This window comes from Drosophila santomea, chromosome 2R (genome assembly GCF_016746245.2).
Source record: "Drosophila santomea strain STO CAGO 1482 chromosome 2R, Prin_Dsan_1.1, whole genome shotgun sequence".
NCBI lineage: Eukaryota > Metazoa > Arthropoda > Insecta > Diptera > Drosophilidae > Drosophila > Drosophila santomea.
The window spans coordinates 11,280,635-11,297,743 of NC_053017.2; the positions used below are offsets into that span (position 1 = coordinate 11,280,635).

The 17,109-nt window shown below is 43.2% G+C and overlaps 2 protein-coding genes across 17 annotated transcripts; one reads left to right on the forward strand and one right to left on the reverse strand.

Annotated features, from left to right (window-relative positions):
• Positions 1-81: 81 nt before the first annotated feature.
• LOC120447029 (zinc finger and SCAN domain-containing protein 29) lies at positions 82-4,229 on the forward strand. 3 transcript variants are annotated; one of them, XR_005615905.2, is made up of 5 exons: positions 82-253; positions 317-730; positions 790-1,206; positions 1,272-2,025; positions 3,910-4,229. XR_005615905.2 is itself a non-coding variant. In XM_039628365.1 (4 exons), the coding sequence occupies exons 1-4, from the start codon at positions 178-180 to the stop codon at positions 1,934-1,936; spliced, it is 1,572 nt and encodes a 523-aa protein (XP_039484299.1). In that variant the 5' UTR covers positions 82-177; the 3' UTR covers positions 1,937-2,037. The 3 variants fall into 3 exon arrangements, 2 of the variants coding, with proteins under 2 accessions (XP_039484299.1, XP_039484300.1); XM_039628365.1 differs by lacking the exon at positions 3,910-4,229 and having other exon boundaries at positions 1,272-2,037; XM_039628366.2 differs by lacking the exon at positions 3,910-4,229 and having other exon boundaries at positions 113-257; positions 1,272-2,037.
• LOC120447027 (protein NDRG3) lies at positions 1,951-17,015 on the reverse strand. Of its 14 annotated transcripts, none has more exons than XM_039628350.2 (8): positions 16,632-17,015; positions 11,571-11,958; positions 8,971-9,066; positions 8,095-8,288; positions 7,912-8,032; positions 7,164-7,728; positions 6,957-7,041; positions 1,951-3,307 (listed from the first exon to the last, which is right to left on the reverse strand). In XM_039628350.2, exons 2-8 carry the CDS (start codon positions 11,789-11,791, stop codon positions 2,853-2,855), a joined length of 1,737 nt encoding a protein of 578 aa, XP_039484284.1. In that variant the 5' UTR covers positions 11,792-11,958; positions 16,632-17,015; the 3' UTR covers positions 1,951-2,852. The 14 variants fall into 14 exon arrangements, with proteins under 14 accessions (XP_039484284.1, XP_039484285.1, XP_039484283.1 ...); XM_039628351.2 differs by having other exon boundaries at positions 8,971-9,054; positions 11,571-12,020; XM_039628349.2 differs by having other exon boundaries at positions 11,571-12,020.
• Positions 17,016-17,109: the final 94 nt, after the last annotated feature.

The following is a 17,109-nucleotide window of genomic DNA, read 5'->3' on the forward strand; positions in this document are numbered from 1 at the left end:
TTTTCTTACATGTATTTAACATTCAAGTGGAATTATGGTACGGTCACATCGATGCCGATAACGATAGCTGGCCCAACGCGTTCTAATATCGATGACAGTCTTGTTATTGTTATGATTTGATTAAGCAAAAATATATTTATTACTTGCATTGCGAATTTTGAGCAGTAACCTTTGAAAATGAGCCAATTCTCGCTCTTCAATGGCAACGATGAGCACGACCACGAAACAGAGCAGAAATACGCACACCTTATGAGTGGGTAAGCTGCGCTCTCCGATTCGATCCTTATTTATATCAAATCCCTATTTTTCGTATCAGATCTGGGAAATGCGAATCACTCGGTGTCGGAAAACAGTTCTGGAAAAGCCAGTCGCTGCAAGTGGACCGCCGCAGAGGTGGAGACCTTTGTGGGAATCATCCACCAACTGAAACTGCAAGCTGCACTGCGAAGGGCGAGGAGCAATGCAAAGGTGTTTCGGATGGTGTCCAGGGAAATGGCCAGACGCCACTGCCCCAAGAGTCCAAAGCATCTGAGAGCGAAGTTCCATCAGATGCGGCGTCAGTATGCAAGGGCGCGGAATGGCGGCGAGCCGTTCGAGCATTTTGAGGCGGTCCACGACCTGATGCAGGGAGAAGATGTATCTGATCTGGATGATGAGGTGCTAGAGAGTGACACCGATGCGGAGGCCGACGATGACCAGTCCGGTATGATCTCGGAAACCGAAGGAGACGGTAGGTGCCACTAGCAGAGCATGCATTTGAGCACAAAATTAGGGTTCTCTACTTCGCAGATGCTTTGGATGCCTCTGGCTCTTCCATTAACGTCGTTGCCCGCTGCAAGTGGGCAGAGGGCGAAGTGGACCTCCTCCTCGAACTGATCCACACTCTTGGTCTTCGGGCTGCTTTGCTGCAAAAGCGCAATGCCAAGGTCTTCAAGCTGCTGGCCAAAGAGATGGGAAAACGCAACTGCCACAAAGGTGCGGAGAAGCTGCGCATCAAGTTCCAGCAGCTGCGGCGATTGTACAACAAGGCCAAGAACGGTACGGGGGAAACGTTCGAACACTTTGAAGCGATGCGACTGGTCCTGGATCCCACCGATGAGGAGGCGGCCGCAGAGGCTGAAGCGGAAGCCCATCTTAGCAGCGCAAGCGATAGTGATTTTAACGACAGCGATGAGGACGACGGTGATGCATCACAGAGAAGCGGAGGTAGTGATGATAGTTTCTATTGCTACTGCCCATTCCATACTTAATGAAATCACCACCTTCCTTAGCGCACTTTTGGACAGACGAAGAGGTCGATTCGTTTCTACTCATTATTCGGGACAATGGTTTCTTCCGCGCCTTGGATGGTTCCCGGAAGCGCAACTTCCAGACGCTGGTGCACATTTCCAACATCTTGGCTAAGCAGGCCATCAAACGCACTCCCCACCAGCTGCGCAATAAGCTGAGACTCCTCTGCAAGCGTCACCGAGAGGCCAAGGAGCACGGGCTAGACAATGTACGCATTCTGCCTCGCCACTTTGAGCTCTTCGATGATCTGATTCAGGCACCGCGGGAAAACAAGAAAAGTGCTATTCCCAGGCCCATTCGTAGCAGCCAACCGTCCTTTCCCAAGCCTCCAGGCAAAACAAGCGTTCCGCTGGCGAGTGACAGCGAAGACTCCAGCTCCACCTGCGATCTCCTAAGAGCGGCGGCCGATAGCGAGGACTACGAGGACGCCATACAGATGGAGGCTGAACCTACGCCCATTGAAGCACTCACTGCCATTATGGAAGGTCAAAAGCAGTTGCTTGCGCAGATCAAAACCACCAACGAGAGCTTCCTGCGGCAGCACCGCGAGCAGCAGCATCAATTTCTGGAACAAGTATCCGACCTAATGCGTCGAGATCGAGAGGAGACCCTACGCAGGATCAGTGAAATGCTGCAACCGAAGTAGAAGAAATAGCCAGCTCAAGCTTCTAAAACTTTTATTGAATTGAATTCGAAGTTATTGCAAAAAGTTGTCATTATTTATATATATTATATGTATGTATTCTATATTCATATCGTGTGTGTGTGTTGTTTTTGTGACAGTGTCCTGTGTCTAGGGTTTATTCTTCATTCATTGTGAACAGAATTTTGTTTGAAGTTACTAGCAATTCGCAATTGTCTACGATTTATCTAGGGTTTTGTATAAGTATATACGTAATTTTGAGAGATTTTTTGTTTGTTATTTGATATGCTACATTGTTATTTTTGGGATTAAGTTAACAGTTGGATTTGTTTTGGGTTTTAACATTAAGCGAAAATGCTCGTTAGTTTTTAGTTTTTGTTCTTGTGTCGTCTGTATACTCATATATATATTGTATATATTTTGTATATTGTTCGGTTTACAACAACTAAGCAAGCTCGTCATAAAATATGTGTTGCACTCCAAAAAAAAACCATATAACCAATTGGGCATAGAAAACTGAACTGCAGTTGCTGATCTCAACCGATCTGGCTTGATATATATACGTGTATGTTCGTTACGTTACGCTCAGGCACAAAGTGTAAATTACAAATATCTCTCCGCATCTCGAAAACCATAGGGAAACGCAATCAATCAATCAATCAATCAATCAATGGGTTCTCATTTGGTGGTTAATTATTGCATTCGCATTCATTTCCTAGCGGTGTGTGAGTTGCTTGTATTACAATAACATTATTATTTTCTTTGAGTTTCTGTGGCTTTGTGTCTCTTGGAGCACGGCTGAAAGCTTGGCTTGACTTGGCTGCTGCTGCTGCATTATTTTTTTCTCAGTGTGTGGTAACAACAATAACAAGGTGTCTTTTGGAGATTATGTGGCTCTGTGGCTCTGCGCAGTAACAATCTAAGAGCTGACCGGCTCGGGCAGTGGGTTCTCTGTGATGCGTATCTTGTTGCTCTGGGTGCCGTAGTAAAGGGTGCCCGATGTGTCCGTGGTCACGTATGCTCGGTTGCCATTTCCGGTTCCCGTTCCTGTTCCGCAGCCGCTGGCACATCCGTTTCCATTCTCCACATCCAGATCCAGATCGTCCCCATCCGCATTATTATTATCCCCCTGGACACCGGCGGTGATGCGGTTGCTGTTCGTGTTGGTGTTGGTGCAATTGATGGCCGTCTCCCGGAGGCGATTGCCCACACGGAGGCTGAGCTGCCGCTGGCGATCCCGCTCCCTTTCCCGCTCACGCTCGCGCTCCTCCATCGCCTGCTGCTGCTGCTCCCGGAAGTTGGCAAAGAAGATGGAGGAGTAGGTGTGGTATTTAGTTCCACAGGGCGAACTCGCTGGCGTGGACAGCGGCGTTGCTGTTGCAGTTTTATAAGTGGTTGTTGTTGTTGTTGGTTTTTTTGGGGGGGAAGGTAGTAGTAGTTTGGCTATTGTTATTTACGTTATGTCACTTGATAACATGTAAGTTGTTGGTTCTTGTTCTTGATGGGTGTTTTTCTTTATACACTTTCTAAAAGGCTTGCCTGCTGTTTTTGAAATGTACGTGTACGTGTGGTGATGTCTGCACGTTGCAGGGCTGCGATCAAAATAAAGTCTTCGAATCCTTGAGATACTCTTCAATTTTGAATAGAAGTTATGGGGCCTTATGCCCATTGTATAAATAACTATGAATATGTTAAAATCATAATGATAAGATAATTCATTTTAAATTTACTTTCATCGGTCAGTTCATCACACACTAAAAAACCATCTTAAGTCTGCTATAACTATAAAAGCACATTAATTTAACGTTTATCATTATTTTAACCGCAGCTGCAAGTGTATCTGTATCTGCATGTAATGTGTGTCTGGTGCATTTTGCATGATTCGAGATGAAAGCGGCGACAATCTGCTGCTGCTGTTGTTCTATTATTATTATAATTATAATTATTATCATTATTGTTGTTTGTTGTTGTTCTAGTTGATGGACGAGATGGAGGGGGTAGGGGAGGAAGCTGGGCTGAGATTTCGCGATGGTCGATGAGCGGATCGATGCGATGCGATGGCCCCCGTTGCTGGGATTGGATGTGGCTTGTGGCTGCTGTGACGACGATGCTGCTGCTGTGGGAAAGAGACGCGACTCCCAGTGGCCAGAGGACCACTAACACCAGATATACTCAAATGGTATATAGTTCATATATCGGAGGAGTATATCATTCTGGCCGCACCGTTACAGTTCGAAATTCACGTTGTTCGTTTATTTAGAATTCTCAAATATACAACAAAAGCTTACACTTTCAATTTTCGTTTCGTTTATCGTTTTTCTCGACTTGAGTAATGGTTAGTGTATGTAATTTGTATATAATAGCGTTGTCATGTATGTATATTTGTATAGTGTGTATCAACTTATTGCTCTCGTACATTTAAGCCGTGTTGTGTGGATGGTGAAAGCAGCCCGACTTTTAAGCCCGACAGGTGGGAGAAAAGGAGGGGGTGACACAACGAAAGGCTATATGTAAAAGTACATATATGCAATGCATTTATTTATGTAGACAACAAACGAAATGGAAACTAATAACTTGCCGCTTTCCACTTATTAGCTTACCAACTAAAAATCGCATTAATTACGAAACTAAACGTATTTAACATAAACAAAAGAGCAACAATAAATTTCAACGCAAATCACAGAAGTGGAGAAACTGAAGCAAGATTTTTTTGCCCTTAAAAGAAAAGCTGTAAACCATTTTTTTGTATATAAAGTGGCTTTTGTTCTAATTTTTTTTTGTTTTGTGGGGTGATTATCCAATTGCTATCTCTCTTTCTCACTCTGCCCCACCGAATTGTCGGGGCTGTGCCGTCGATGCTGCTGCTTCTGCCGATGCCGCTGCCACTGCTGTTGCTCTCTCCATTCGCTCTCTTGGTTTGCTCCGCCGCCGCCGTTCACTGTACAGTGAGCTCAATTTGCGTGGAACTGCTCCGGCTGACCGATGAGATTTTGCGCGCCAACTTTTGCAGTGTGCCAACAGCTTTTGGGGTTTTCGAAATTCAATGTTCAATTGTTTGTGGTTGTTGTGGTAATAGTATTCGATGTTGTCGATATTGTTGTTGTATAATTTGTTTTCAATTTGCGTGTAAATAAATAAAACAAAATGATAGGTCAAATAAATGAAAGAGTCATTCGAAACAAAAGGCGTGTGCGAGAGGTGTGTGTGTTTTTGTGGAGGAGAAAATCAAAGAGCGTTGGAAAAGCGAAAGCGCATCAATTGCCCAGCTATCGAGGTTGCACTGTACTCAGAAGCAAATCTACGTATATGCAGGCTAGTGTAAGTAATTTTCACTATTCAGCTCTCTAAATCTTAAGGTGTCGAGGGTTAAGTCAGAAAATTAGTAAGTCAAGTTTTATTAAGAGAAAAATAAAATAAATAATAAATAGTTTTTTATATTTTAATTTGCTCGTTAAAACACCTTAAAATATCGAAAGAAACTGGACTAGCAGTGTGTGTGTCTGGGTGTGTGTGTGTTATTAAGCTCTACATTGCCTATATATTTGTATATAATGTTAATTTGAATTATTGTATTAATTAATTAGCTAAATGCATTCCAACTAGATTTCGGGTTTGTTTGTTTTTTTTCTTGCAATTTTGTTGGGTATATTACTGCTTGGTGCTCCGGCAGATCATCCTACTGAGGTTTCTCGGACACTACACAGGTCACAGGTGCGAATATGATTGTGTACAAATATACATACCATATACACGATTATTATATTTAGTTTGTTGTTGCAATTATAGAGAACGCGCAGTTGCATTAGTTAATTAGTTATTAGTTAAACATTTCGAGTTGAGGTGGATTTGGAAAAACCAATTTCGAAACGAAAAGAAAATCAGAGTTAATCAGATTTTGAATTCAAACAGAACGGGAAGGTCGTTTGGTGAATGCAGCAGAGACCAAGTCGATGGATTGGATTGCATAGACCATGAAATCGAATGAAGGTTTATGGAATTATGGGGTGCGGATTTTGGGATTTTTGATCGTTTGAAGTTGCAATTTCGTGTGAAAGATTTTGTTGGTATATTTTAGTTGGATTCATGTTGCGTGTTGTTCGTTTGTTTTTCATATAATTTTTTTTTATATATATATATTTTTTTATTTTTTGTTTTGTATGTTGGTTTAGCAAAAACAAGCAGTTTTGGAGAAAGGAAAAAGAAATGAAAAACAAAGTAATGAACATCTTGAATATCTTTTCTTGTCGTGGATGCGAAATTGTGTGTATTCTTTGAGGTCCTAACTATATGGGGAATTAGGTTTGGGTTTGAAAGTGGTTAAATATATGTGTGTAAAAAGTAAACGCTTGATTTTCAACAACTTTTCGATTTATTTGGAAATACTTTGTTTGCGTACAAATACTTTGGTTTATTATTAACATATTTTTGAACGATAAATGTTAATTTTGATTGTTTTATTTAGATTTATATCTAACCAATTTGTAAATATAAAATTTTGCACAATAGTTTTTTGGTTTCGTTTCAATGCATCTCTCAAAAAGCTTTTGATTCTCAAAGATTTTCGTTTAGACTAAAATCAGGTTGGGTCTGGGTCGTTTGTGTACTATGTGCGTGTGGTCTCCACAGAGAAATCAGGGGCTAAGCTAGGGGGGCATCTCCTGAGGGAAAACTGAGCTGAACTGAACCGAACTGAACTGAACTGAATCTATGGAGGGGATATCTTGCTCCAAACGGAAGGGACTTCTAGATGAAGCTGCTCAACTGAGTGCCGTCCCAGTCGCCGGGTCTGAAGTACTTGACTAAGACAGTTAGGTGGTAGGTAGTTAAGTAGTAAAGGTAGTTAAGGTAGTTGCGGGTTAATAGAAGGAATAGATAGAGTGGGTACAGTAGTAGATTGTTGAGATTGTATCAGAGATTGCTGAGGTTATTCAGTTGTTGTAGCATTTGATGTTGCTGTAGTTCTAGTTGTTTTTGTTGCTGTGGTGGTTCTTGGTGGTGGTGTGTGCGGTGTTCTAACACTTACCGTAGCCCTCGCCCTGCAAGAAGAGCCGGAAGGCCTCGGCCAGCTTGGCCGGCTGCTCCTCCAGCACCAAAGCGCAATCGGAAATCTGTTGGTGGTAAAACAAGCTCATTAAAAACGAACGAAACTTAATTGGAATACATATATATACGGTCAGAATATAGCTCATATCCCAACCGCACATGTATGCGTGTTAAAATTTCTAAGAACCTTCATCCAGGATGAGTTTGTGGGGTCTAGACGGCCATTGAAGGTCACCGTGTCGTCCACGTGCGGCGAGAGCGAGCCCGTGATATTGATCACCGGCATCTTCAGCGTAGTGGCCGCCGTTTCACTGCCCGGAGTTCCTGGCGGAGTGCGCGCCAGGTGCAGGTCGTTGCGATGGATGTACGCGTTGATCAGCATGGCCAGATTGGTCGGATTAACGCCACGCTCGAAGTGCTGCTTGTACATCTGCACCAGGTCGTGATTGCGCTCCTCGGGATTGCGTCCGAAGTGGTGCCACATCAGATAATCGATCACGCCCTGTGTCATGCCCTTGGTGCGCAAGAAGCGCGCATTAAAGCTCTGGTAGCCCCACTCGATCCAGCCCGACTGCGTGGACACGCAGTTGATCAGGCACAGGGCGCCCACCTTGTCCGGATGCGAGTGAGCGAAACGGGCCAGAATATTTGCCCCGGCGCCAACACCGAAACCAATCACCGACTTCAGGCCAAAGTGGGATAGCACGAAAAGCAGCTGGGCGGCCAGATCATCCATGGTCGGATATACGTAACTGTAAGCAAAGAGAATAATTATTATGAATTGTTTGCTATTTTGGTATATTAAACGTATATTAATACGCTGTAACTATTTCTTTCAATTTGAAATATTTATAAATGTTATATTCTTAACTATTGATATTGATATTCGGATAACTGACAAGAAATGTATTACGCGGTAAGCAATCAATTCTTACTCCTCTGGCAAAGTGGGTGCACCCTCCTCCTGGCCGGGAGCAGTCACATGGTAAACACAGAAGTTCTCCAGCAGACCTCGCATCACTGGAAAGTTGAAGAAGCCAGCAAAGCTGGTGGCATCTGTAATTCAAGAGTTATACGGATTAGTAAGTGGCAAAACTAGTACTAGTAATTACACTCACAGTTGAGGCCCAAATCGTGGTAGGTGATAATGGCCGGCTTGGCCGTATCGCCCTGTATGGCCACGTGGACATCGCCCTTGTCTGTGGGCACGCGTCGCTGTTCGCAGGCCTCCAGGATGGAGCCGCGTGCATTGGGGAATTGCAGCTGCACGGAGCGCAGTTCGATGTCATCCATGGGATCAACGGGCATGGTGCTGTGTTTGAATGGATAAAACAAAAAATTGTGAGTTAGTAACATGTGGCTCTGCAATCCCTGATGCAATCTGTTTTTTTGCTGGGATTTTTGGGCGGCGGTGGCAGCAGCAGCAGCTGGGTAGCTGTTCATAGACTGGCATCCTGTGAGTTTTTGTGTCTTTGTGTCGAGGGATATGCCTCCTTGTTTCGGAACTCATCTAGAGGCTAACAGGCTACTGAACTGGGGGTGTATACATATGGCAGGCATGAGTTGATCTCGCTGCTCTCCTCTACTCTAGGTATGGTTTCATATGTATGCAAAACTCAAATAAATCAAAGACGTAAGTTATCGGTTAATAAACATTCGGAGAGATATAACTATTTGGGATGCTTTTACAGGGTTTAGTTGTCAAACTCAAGTCTAGGCAAGTAAGTACTTACGAACTAATGGTTGTTTCTTAACAATACTTTTCAAAAACTATGTGAAGGGTTAATGAACAAAGAGAACAGGAAATAAATTCAAACGAAAAACTCTAAACTTGTGTGTTGTGATAGTGTTTTAGGTGTTTTCAGTGTTCTTGCATATATATCTTACATACACTCGGATGGTTTGGAAATTTTGGGGGGCCTAATTACACAATACCCTGGGAGTATCACTATAGAATTGATTTCGTTTTCTTTTCTTTTTTTCATTTTGCTTACCCCAGCAGGTGTGCCTCCTCGGCAGTGTGTGTTGGAGCTGACGGCATCTTGGTGGTCAGTGTCTTACCGGATTTGTCGCGGTCTCTGAAAGAGATTCTATGAGCATGCAAGCAAAGAATAACCAAAAGGAACGCAAAAATCGAGGCAAGTTTCTGGCAGACTCTGTTCCAAATCGGCTAAAAACTTTCACCGTATATGTTTTTTCATATTTTCTTGTGGACTTGAAGGAAATTGGAATTGGATTTGGAAATCTTAAGAGTATATATTCACAGGACGAGCGTGAAGTAGTAGTAAAGCAGACATAGAGTAGCAGTGGAAGAAGAGCGGAGGAGCAAACTTGTTTGTTTGGCTGGATGAATGAAGCGGGGGAAATTCTCGTCAAGGTCTCGGGTTTCTTACGTAAAACGTAAGCGAATGAGTCACGCAATGTCATTCGGGGTAAATGTCGATGGATGTTAGCGATGTATGAAAATGGCTAGCGACAAACAAGTGGCGCCAGGAAAATGCGACCAGCTGGCATACTAATTTGACTTTCCTCTCCTTTACACGTCGTCCCTCTGTAAAACAGGAAAAGCTTGGAAACTTTTGTTTACTTTCGCCCTCTCCTTCTTGGGATAACAAAAACTTTTACTGCAGGGACCGAACTCAATTAGTTAATGCTGGCGGTGTGGGTGGAACACTCAGGTGAGGGATGAGAGTTCATTATCCTGACACATTATGTACACACTAATATATAGTATATATATATGAATAGTTGGGGTCACGGCCGTCTTTATTATCACCTTTAATTGGTTACGTGATTGAGCCGGAGAGGGTAATTGCATAAGCAGAAAAAGGGACGTGCTGAGGGATAACTATAATTACCATAAATTCATAAGATGAAGCTTACGAAAGGGCCTGACTAGCTCTTGAATTAGGCAACTTTCTGAGATTCTGCTTCTCAGTTTAAGTTATTATTATTATTAGTACCTACAGGCGTAAGCCTTTCATATCGCTGTACATCCATTATTAATCTGAATCATCAATTTGTGGGACAGCACGCAAAAGACTCCGCGTGCGAGTAAATAATTGAATTGAATTGATGGAGCACAGGCGGATTACTTGTGTTTAATCAGCTGTTTGCATACGCTTGCTGTACTTTCTTTTTAAATTTCCTCGAATCTCCAGCTTAAACCGGTACCGACCAACCAACCGGTTAGAACTGCTCGGTATCGGTTAACTCCAGGCCAGGGACCAAGTGCAATGCACTTGGCTGAAGGAATGCAAACAGAGAGTGCGATCTGAGGTCTGAAGTCGCACATTAAGTGGACCAAATCACTTACGAGCGATGCCAGTGGCTGCGGAAATACTAATTAAGGCCACTTGAGATCGCCAGTAGTCGTGAATAATCGTGAATTGTGTACTCTAACGCGAGTATGAATAATTTCAAGAGTGACCGCAAAAATAAAACGAATGTGGGTCGCAACCGGCGGCCAACTAAACCCAAACTAAACGCGGCGACTCAAGAGTTCAGTTTATTTTCAGAGCTCTTGTTTGCTGTGCTCTCGGGATTGTTGTATTGACAAAACTGCTGCAACTGCAAACTGCAGTTTGACCTTGGGCCATGGCTAACCAGAAACGAAGTTGAATTTCCGACAGTCTTCTCTTGGGGCCTAGACCCTTTCAAAATGCTCTACTTTTATGGCAAAGTATGTCTGACTGATCTGATAAAGGTTTAATTAGGAAGTTCCTTTGAGCAGTAAGCTGTGTACATTCTTCGCTAGATGCTGATGCTGATGATGATGTAATGGTGGAGACTGTGAGCTATGCGAAAGGTCTTTGATTTACATAAAATATGCACAATAAATTATTTCTTCTGCTGGCCAAATAATTGCAATAAAATAATGCAAGGTGCCTTGGAAAATGAAGAGAATTATAACAACAACATTGGCAACAACCACAAACAATCAAAAGCAAGAAAAGCAAAAACCAAACATTTTGGGCCGACATGCAATCGCAATTAAGCTTCAGGGGTTATGGGAAGTCAGGTGGCAAAGGCAAAATCGAGCTTTGATGTTCGATGTTTAACTGAGCTACACAGAGAACACGGCTTATAGATACAATCTTTTTGTGGAAAATTAGTGATAAAGTAATTCGAAAGAATTCCGAGTAATAAACTTCAATTATATTGCAACGGATGTGCTATTTGCTGTGGGAATTTGCTTTCAGATAAGCATTTACTGGTGAAATATTTTTTACAGATCCAAATATATCAGTTTACAGTTTCTTTTTTATACTTTTTATTTATATTCCATATTAATGAATAAATATTTCTGCAAGAATTGATCTCCAGAACTTTGTGCTTTTTGTTCTCTGTGCAGCTGCGAGTGGGTCACTCAGTGGTTAATGATTCAGTGGTGTGTGTGGTGCGTTGTTCAGTGTGTGTGGTTGTGGGTGTCGTGTGGTGGGTGTGGGGTGTCCGTGCTTAAGAGGGGGCAATGGATGTCGGGCAAAGTGGTGGTGGTGGGTGATTAAGAGTGATTGGCTGAGAGCTCACCGTCGCGTCGCCCGAAGAAAGGAGGCGGCTGGAGGTGGCAGAAATCCCGGGTGGATGGACTTACCTGGAGCCGCCGACGATGACCGGCAGGCGCTCCGAGCGGAGCAGCTCCTCGCTGTCGGTGGGCGAGGACTTGATGGCCTGGCCAATGGCCCGCTTCACGCTCGCAAAGACGGAGGGCGGGGCCGTGGGCTCTGTGGTCGACTGATAGATGGCACCGCCATTGCTATTGCCATTGCCATTGACGGCCGGCAGCGATACATAGCCGCCTTCTGACTGTGGCATGCTTATTGCTTATTTGATCTTTCGTTTGATTTCAGATTTATTTGTTAACCGGCTTAGTTATCTTTCGGCTTCTACTTGAATTTCGTGTTGAAGTACTTAGCCTGGTGTGCTTTGGTTTTGGTTTTGTTTTTTGTTTCTTTTCTGATAGTAAGAACTGAGTGGTTCCACTGTGCATGCAAGTGTCGGTGTGTGTTGGTGCGTTTCGGTTCGAGTTTTTGTATAAACAAGGCTTTTGATTCATCAGCGTCGCGGTGTGTAATGTTATAGCCGGCAGACAGACAGACAAATACAATGGGCATTTCGTTGATATTCGAATATTCATATATTTATTTTTTGGTTTTTTGTTTTTGTTTGGGGCAGCAGCAGAGCAGCAGCGGCATCACAACGTCACAAAACATAAATCACATAAGAAAACAAAGAAAATCAAATTATAATAACAAAAGCAAATAGAATGATGATGAGATTGAGTCACACGGAAAGCCGGATTTGCGGGGATCCACAGTACCAAATGATTGACATTGCTAAAGAAGCAGCAAGCCACTACAGTGGGGCATCGCTTTGACGAAGCCAGCACCAAAATTCAGTTAGTTACGCCTAAAGTTTTTTGTAAAGCCATCAACTTGTAAACTGGTTAATTAACAGCGATAATAAGCCAGGGCCAAATAAAAATGTATTGGAAAATCCTAAACCCTATTGTTGTTCTTAAATATACTAAATTCCACAACCTTATTTGTACAAGTAAATCAAAGCATTTTCTATTCAACAACGACTTGATAAAAATGTTTTAAAATCACAAGCCAGTGAGCAGGGAGTGCACAGCTATGTGACATAAGAAAGTATAATTAATTAAGAGTTTGGTGCACCTTAAAGATCTACCATCTGCCATCATCATCCAGTCTCCACAGCATGGGGCAGCACTGAGCTGGGGCTGGGGCGTCAATGCTCGTACTTGAAACAAAATATGCAGGCCAAGCCGCGAGAGGAAGGCGATGTGGGGTTGTAGGTTGTGGGTTGTGGGATGTGGGGATTGGGGCATAGAGAGACTGCAGCAACCACCGGACCATTCCCATCTCCTTCGTCGCCAATGTAGCACATATGCATTACATTAACCCAGTTTGGGCCAAGGGTTGAGGCCTGCTCTCCACGTGCCCTGGCTTGCAGCCAAAGTGGAACGGAGGCATGAAAATTTCACACATCCCCGGGAGGCCAAACCATGTTTTCTTCCTATTTTTATTTGTCATGTAGTTCTTTTTGTTTTATTTTTTTTTTTGGCACTGATTAAGTGCGTCATGCGGCTCGAATTTATCAACTAATAATCACCGGACAGCAACAAAGCATTTGCAAACGCTTCACCCACTCCAAATGCTATGACGCAGCCCCAGAATACAGATAATAATATATACATGTTATGTACTGGTCATTGGGTAAGTGTATAAGTTCAAACAACAAACAAAACAAAACTCGTTATGGCTACTACTATTTTTTGCGTCTTAGGTTTTAGAACCCAGTCAAGCCAAGCAATTTGAATTCATTTCCAAGCTGGGACCTCAGTGCGTATGATGAATGCGGCTCCAGGGAAAACATACAGAAAAATGTGTGTACAAGGCGGAGGATTTTGATGCGGAGCCAGGGACGCTCTAAGGCATTATTATTCTAAAGCCAACGACTTGAGTATTTTATTGCTCATTTAGCTGCAATAATAACTGCATAATTTAGCCATTCAAATTGAAACTTTGGTCATAAAATCACGATGTAAAATGAACAAAGAGGCAAGTCACGACTTGAAAATGGAACGATGCTGGATGCTGTTGGTTCTCTGCTATCTTATCGCGTATCTGCGATTTAACCAAGGTTCTTGACTCTCCGATATCTTTAGCAACAGCCCTTAATCGTTATCTTTCGTTATAAAGATAAGTAAGTTAAATAGTTGGTGCAGTGAAATCGAACAAAGCCGTTCTTTTATCAATTGGTACATATATGGAAGTCCAAGCTTGAATTCAGCTGTTTAAATATTACAAACTTTTTATGGCTTCATTAACTGCTTTATTAGCCATATTTACAGCTTGGTCCAATGAAAAGTCACACAAACCCACCGTGATTTATTGCCCTAGTGTTAGTCTAAAAGCCACAACACAAATGACACCGCATTTAAAGTAACCAAGTACATTGGCACTCGGAAATTCCAACGCCATCCTCCGCACTGAAAAAAGCTGTTAGTCTAGCTCAACTTTGACCTTTTGCTGCTCGATTTATGGGCGCTGATAAAGTTGCGCTTGCACTTTTCACCTCGACCACACGAAATGGTATATGATATAACGGGCCTAGCGCCGTATTCCGATATATATAGGCGCCGATATGTAGTTATAATGTAGCTGGAATTACTACAGGGTATTGGGTGGCATGCGATTTATCAGCGGCATCTGGGCCACTTCAATTCCAATAATTGCAGCCCAGCGTGTGCCATTTATGGCGAATTATTCATAATTGCGATTGCACGTGAAGAGTGTGCAGGAGCTTGAGGTGCGAGCAGTGTGGAGCTATTGAAATTAGCAATTGGCTAGAGTGGGATGGCGACAGGCGAACGACGTGCCCTGACTTTTCCCCACTCTTTCCACCCACTGGCTTTTCCGGCCGGAGCGAAAGGAGCGCACGGAATATCGACAATTTGGCAGGTCGCCCACGGCAACCGTTGGCAGGGCAACAACAAACCGAGCTCAAGACAACAATCTGAACTCAATCTACTGCTGAGCTGTGTACTTGATTGGGATTAAATGCTACTTTGGACTCAAAAGCGTAAATAATTACGATTTTCCTGAGCAGCAAAGTGATTTACATAACCATTTTATGATCCTTTGAAGTGTGACAAAGAATATATTGGCAGTGAAAACTCGTACTTGTTTAAACTGATTTGAGAGCTTTGTAGTTGGAGTCTTCGATTTTCTTGGCAGGTGGCTAACAACAAGTTCCTTTCTGCCCCTAAAAATACTTGCTTAACTATTGGTATTGACTGCAATTTGTCCGAGTCTTTCAAGGATATCGCCTCCGGTGGGGACAAATTTGCAAAACAGAAATTATTCAAATGTTCTTTGTGGGGGGGCGGAGGGACAAGATGTTTCCACGAGGGGTGGAGGGGCGTGGCAGGGGGGGGGGGCAGAGGTTATGGGGCACCGACAACGGCAGCAAATCACATAAAGGAAATGTCACGCTATGTCGGGCCGCAGGGCAGCAGGAAAAAAAATCGTACAGCCGAAACGAACAAAATCACACGCTCAACGTCAGAGTGTTGTTGCAGGATATGGGAGAATATCAGTTGGGCGTGGGGGCGTGGCAAGGTAGTTGGCGGTGAGGCGGTGGGGCAATGGGACTATGGGGCAGGTTGCTGTTACGTGTTTGCAATCGATTTGAAAGTTACATAAAAACAGAGCCGCAGACCAAGGGCAGAAAAGGGAAAAGGTGGCATGGAAGTTGGTAAACACCTGAGTGGCCAACAACAGCAGCAACAACAACTACAACAACACCGACAGGAGCAGCAACAAGGCGCCAAAAGCAATTTGTGCGACGAACTTTTCATTGTGTTTGCTTTCTGAGTAAACTGACCTACGCATTAAACATGCAGGAAAGTTAAACATCAGATATAGATACATATATGTATGTTCTGAACTCAGATACTCAGGAGGACGAGACGAACTACTGGCCATGGCGATGGCGCCGACAGGTTACAGTAAAGCCGTTAAAGTTGAGTCCCCACCTATTCACTTCCACACCCAAAAGCCGCTAGAAGCAATAAAATTTCAGAAAACAGCGAATAACAAATGTCTGCAGGAACAGTAAACACTGCCAATAGGTAAACCAATTAGGGTTGTCGTTAAAGATAACAGTCAAGTCGCTTCTAATGAACAGCCCATTATTCCATTTCGCTTTGCCTTTGTTTATCTTGGAAAATTGGTCGACTATTGTCAAAATACAAAGGAGTATTCACAAAAGGGGAGGTGGGAAGTTTAATTAAACTGGGATTTTGAATCCTCGGAAAACTTGCAACTGCACTCCTTTTTCTCTGACATAACTGGGTTTTCTGCAGACAGGCTTCACTGTGGCAGCTGCTGAAATGATTGCGGCGAAGTTTTCTGGAGGTCGTTTAGAGTGGAAAAGCGCCAGCTCCGAGAGAGACAGAGAGAGGGAGAGCGATGAAAAGGGAGAGAGGAGGAGGAGTGGAGGTGGAGCAAAGGGAAGGGTAGCAGGGGTCCATTACGTCAGAGCCAGAAGCCATTTGAGTTTTGTCAAAAATTAGCAGTTAGGAAATGCGAGGAAAATCCAGCGAAACCAAAACCAAAAGACACAAAAAAGAATAACGAATAAAAACGAATATCATAAATGGATGAATTAGTACAGATATGGCAAGCAACAAGAACAACAACGACGACAACAACATGCATACAACAACTAACTGTTAACTAAGTAAAAAGAAGAGTGCGCAAAATATACAATAGTGCTAATTGGAAAACAGATACTGGGATGCAAATGAAAAGTTTTAGATGAGGCAGTGTGTTTTCTTTTCTTTTTAATGGGGGCGAGCGCAGAGAGAGAGACAGGATAAGACAGAGAGAGAGAGAGGGGAAGAGTAATAGATAACTGCAACAAAACAAATGCAAGCGGAGCGAGAGGGAGGGGAAGAGAATTAGAACTGGTTAATGTTATCTTCCATACCCGCCCCTCTATTTCGCACTTTTCCAATTGCCATTTGTTTTGTTGTCTGTTTTGCACTTGTATGTGTGTTAATTGTGCCCGCAGTGTGTGTGTGAGTAGGTGTGAGTGTGTGCGTGGTTGGATTTTAAAAACTCACCTGACGCTTTCCGTTGGGTTTTTTCTTCTCTTCTTCTGTAGGCCTCAAAAATGAGATAAAAACTACTACCGCCTTTTCTCAACGCCTTCTTTTCGATTAACAAAAAGAGACCGTTGTTTTAACTGCACTGTCTATGAAAAAATCAATATTCGGTCTCGACCAACTTTTTTCTTCACCTTTTCTTTTACAACTTGTGTAATTTCAGTGCTCGTTTTGTTTCGTTCACTTATTCTCTCGCTCTCGCGCGCACGCACACACACACACACGCCCGCTGTTCGCGATTGCCAGTAATTGTCGGGGATCAATTTCTTGTAATTTCTCCAGCTGCTTTCAAGTCTTTAATTCTCGGTCTCGATGCAGCGTAAAGCAAATTTAATAGTGATGTGAAGGCACATCGATGCATCGAGAATCGATGTTCTGAAAGATGCTATCGATGTTGGCCGTTATTTCTGTAATATCGCTGACCAGCGATACATCG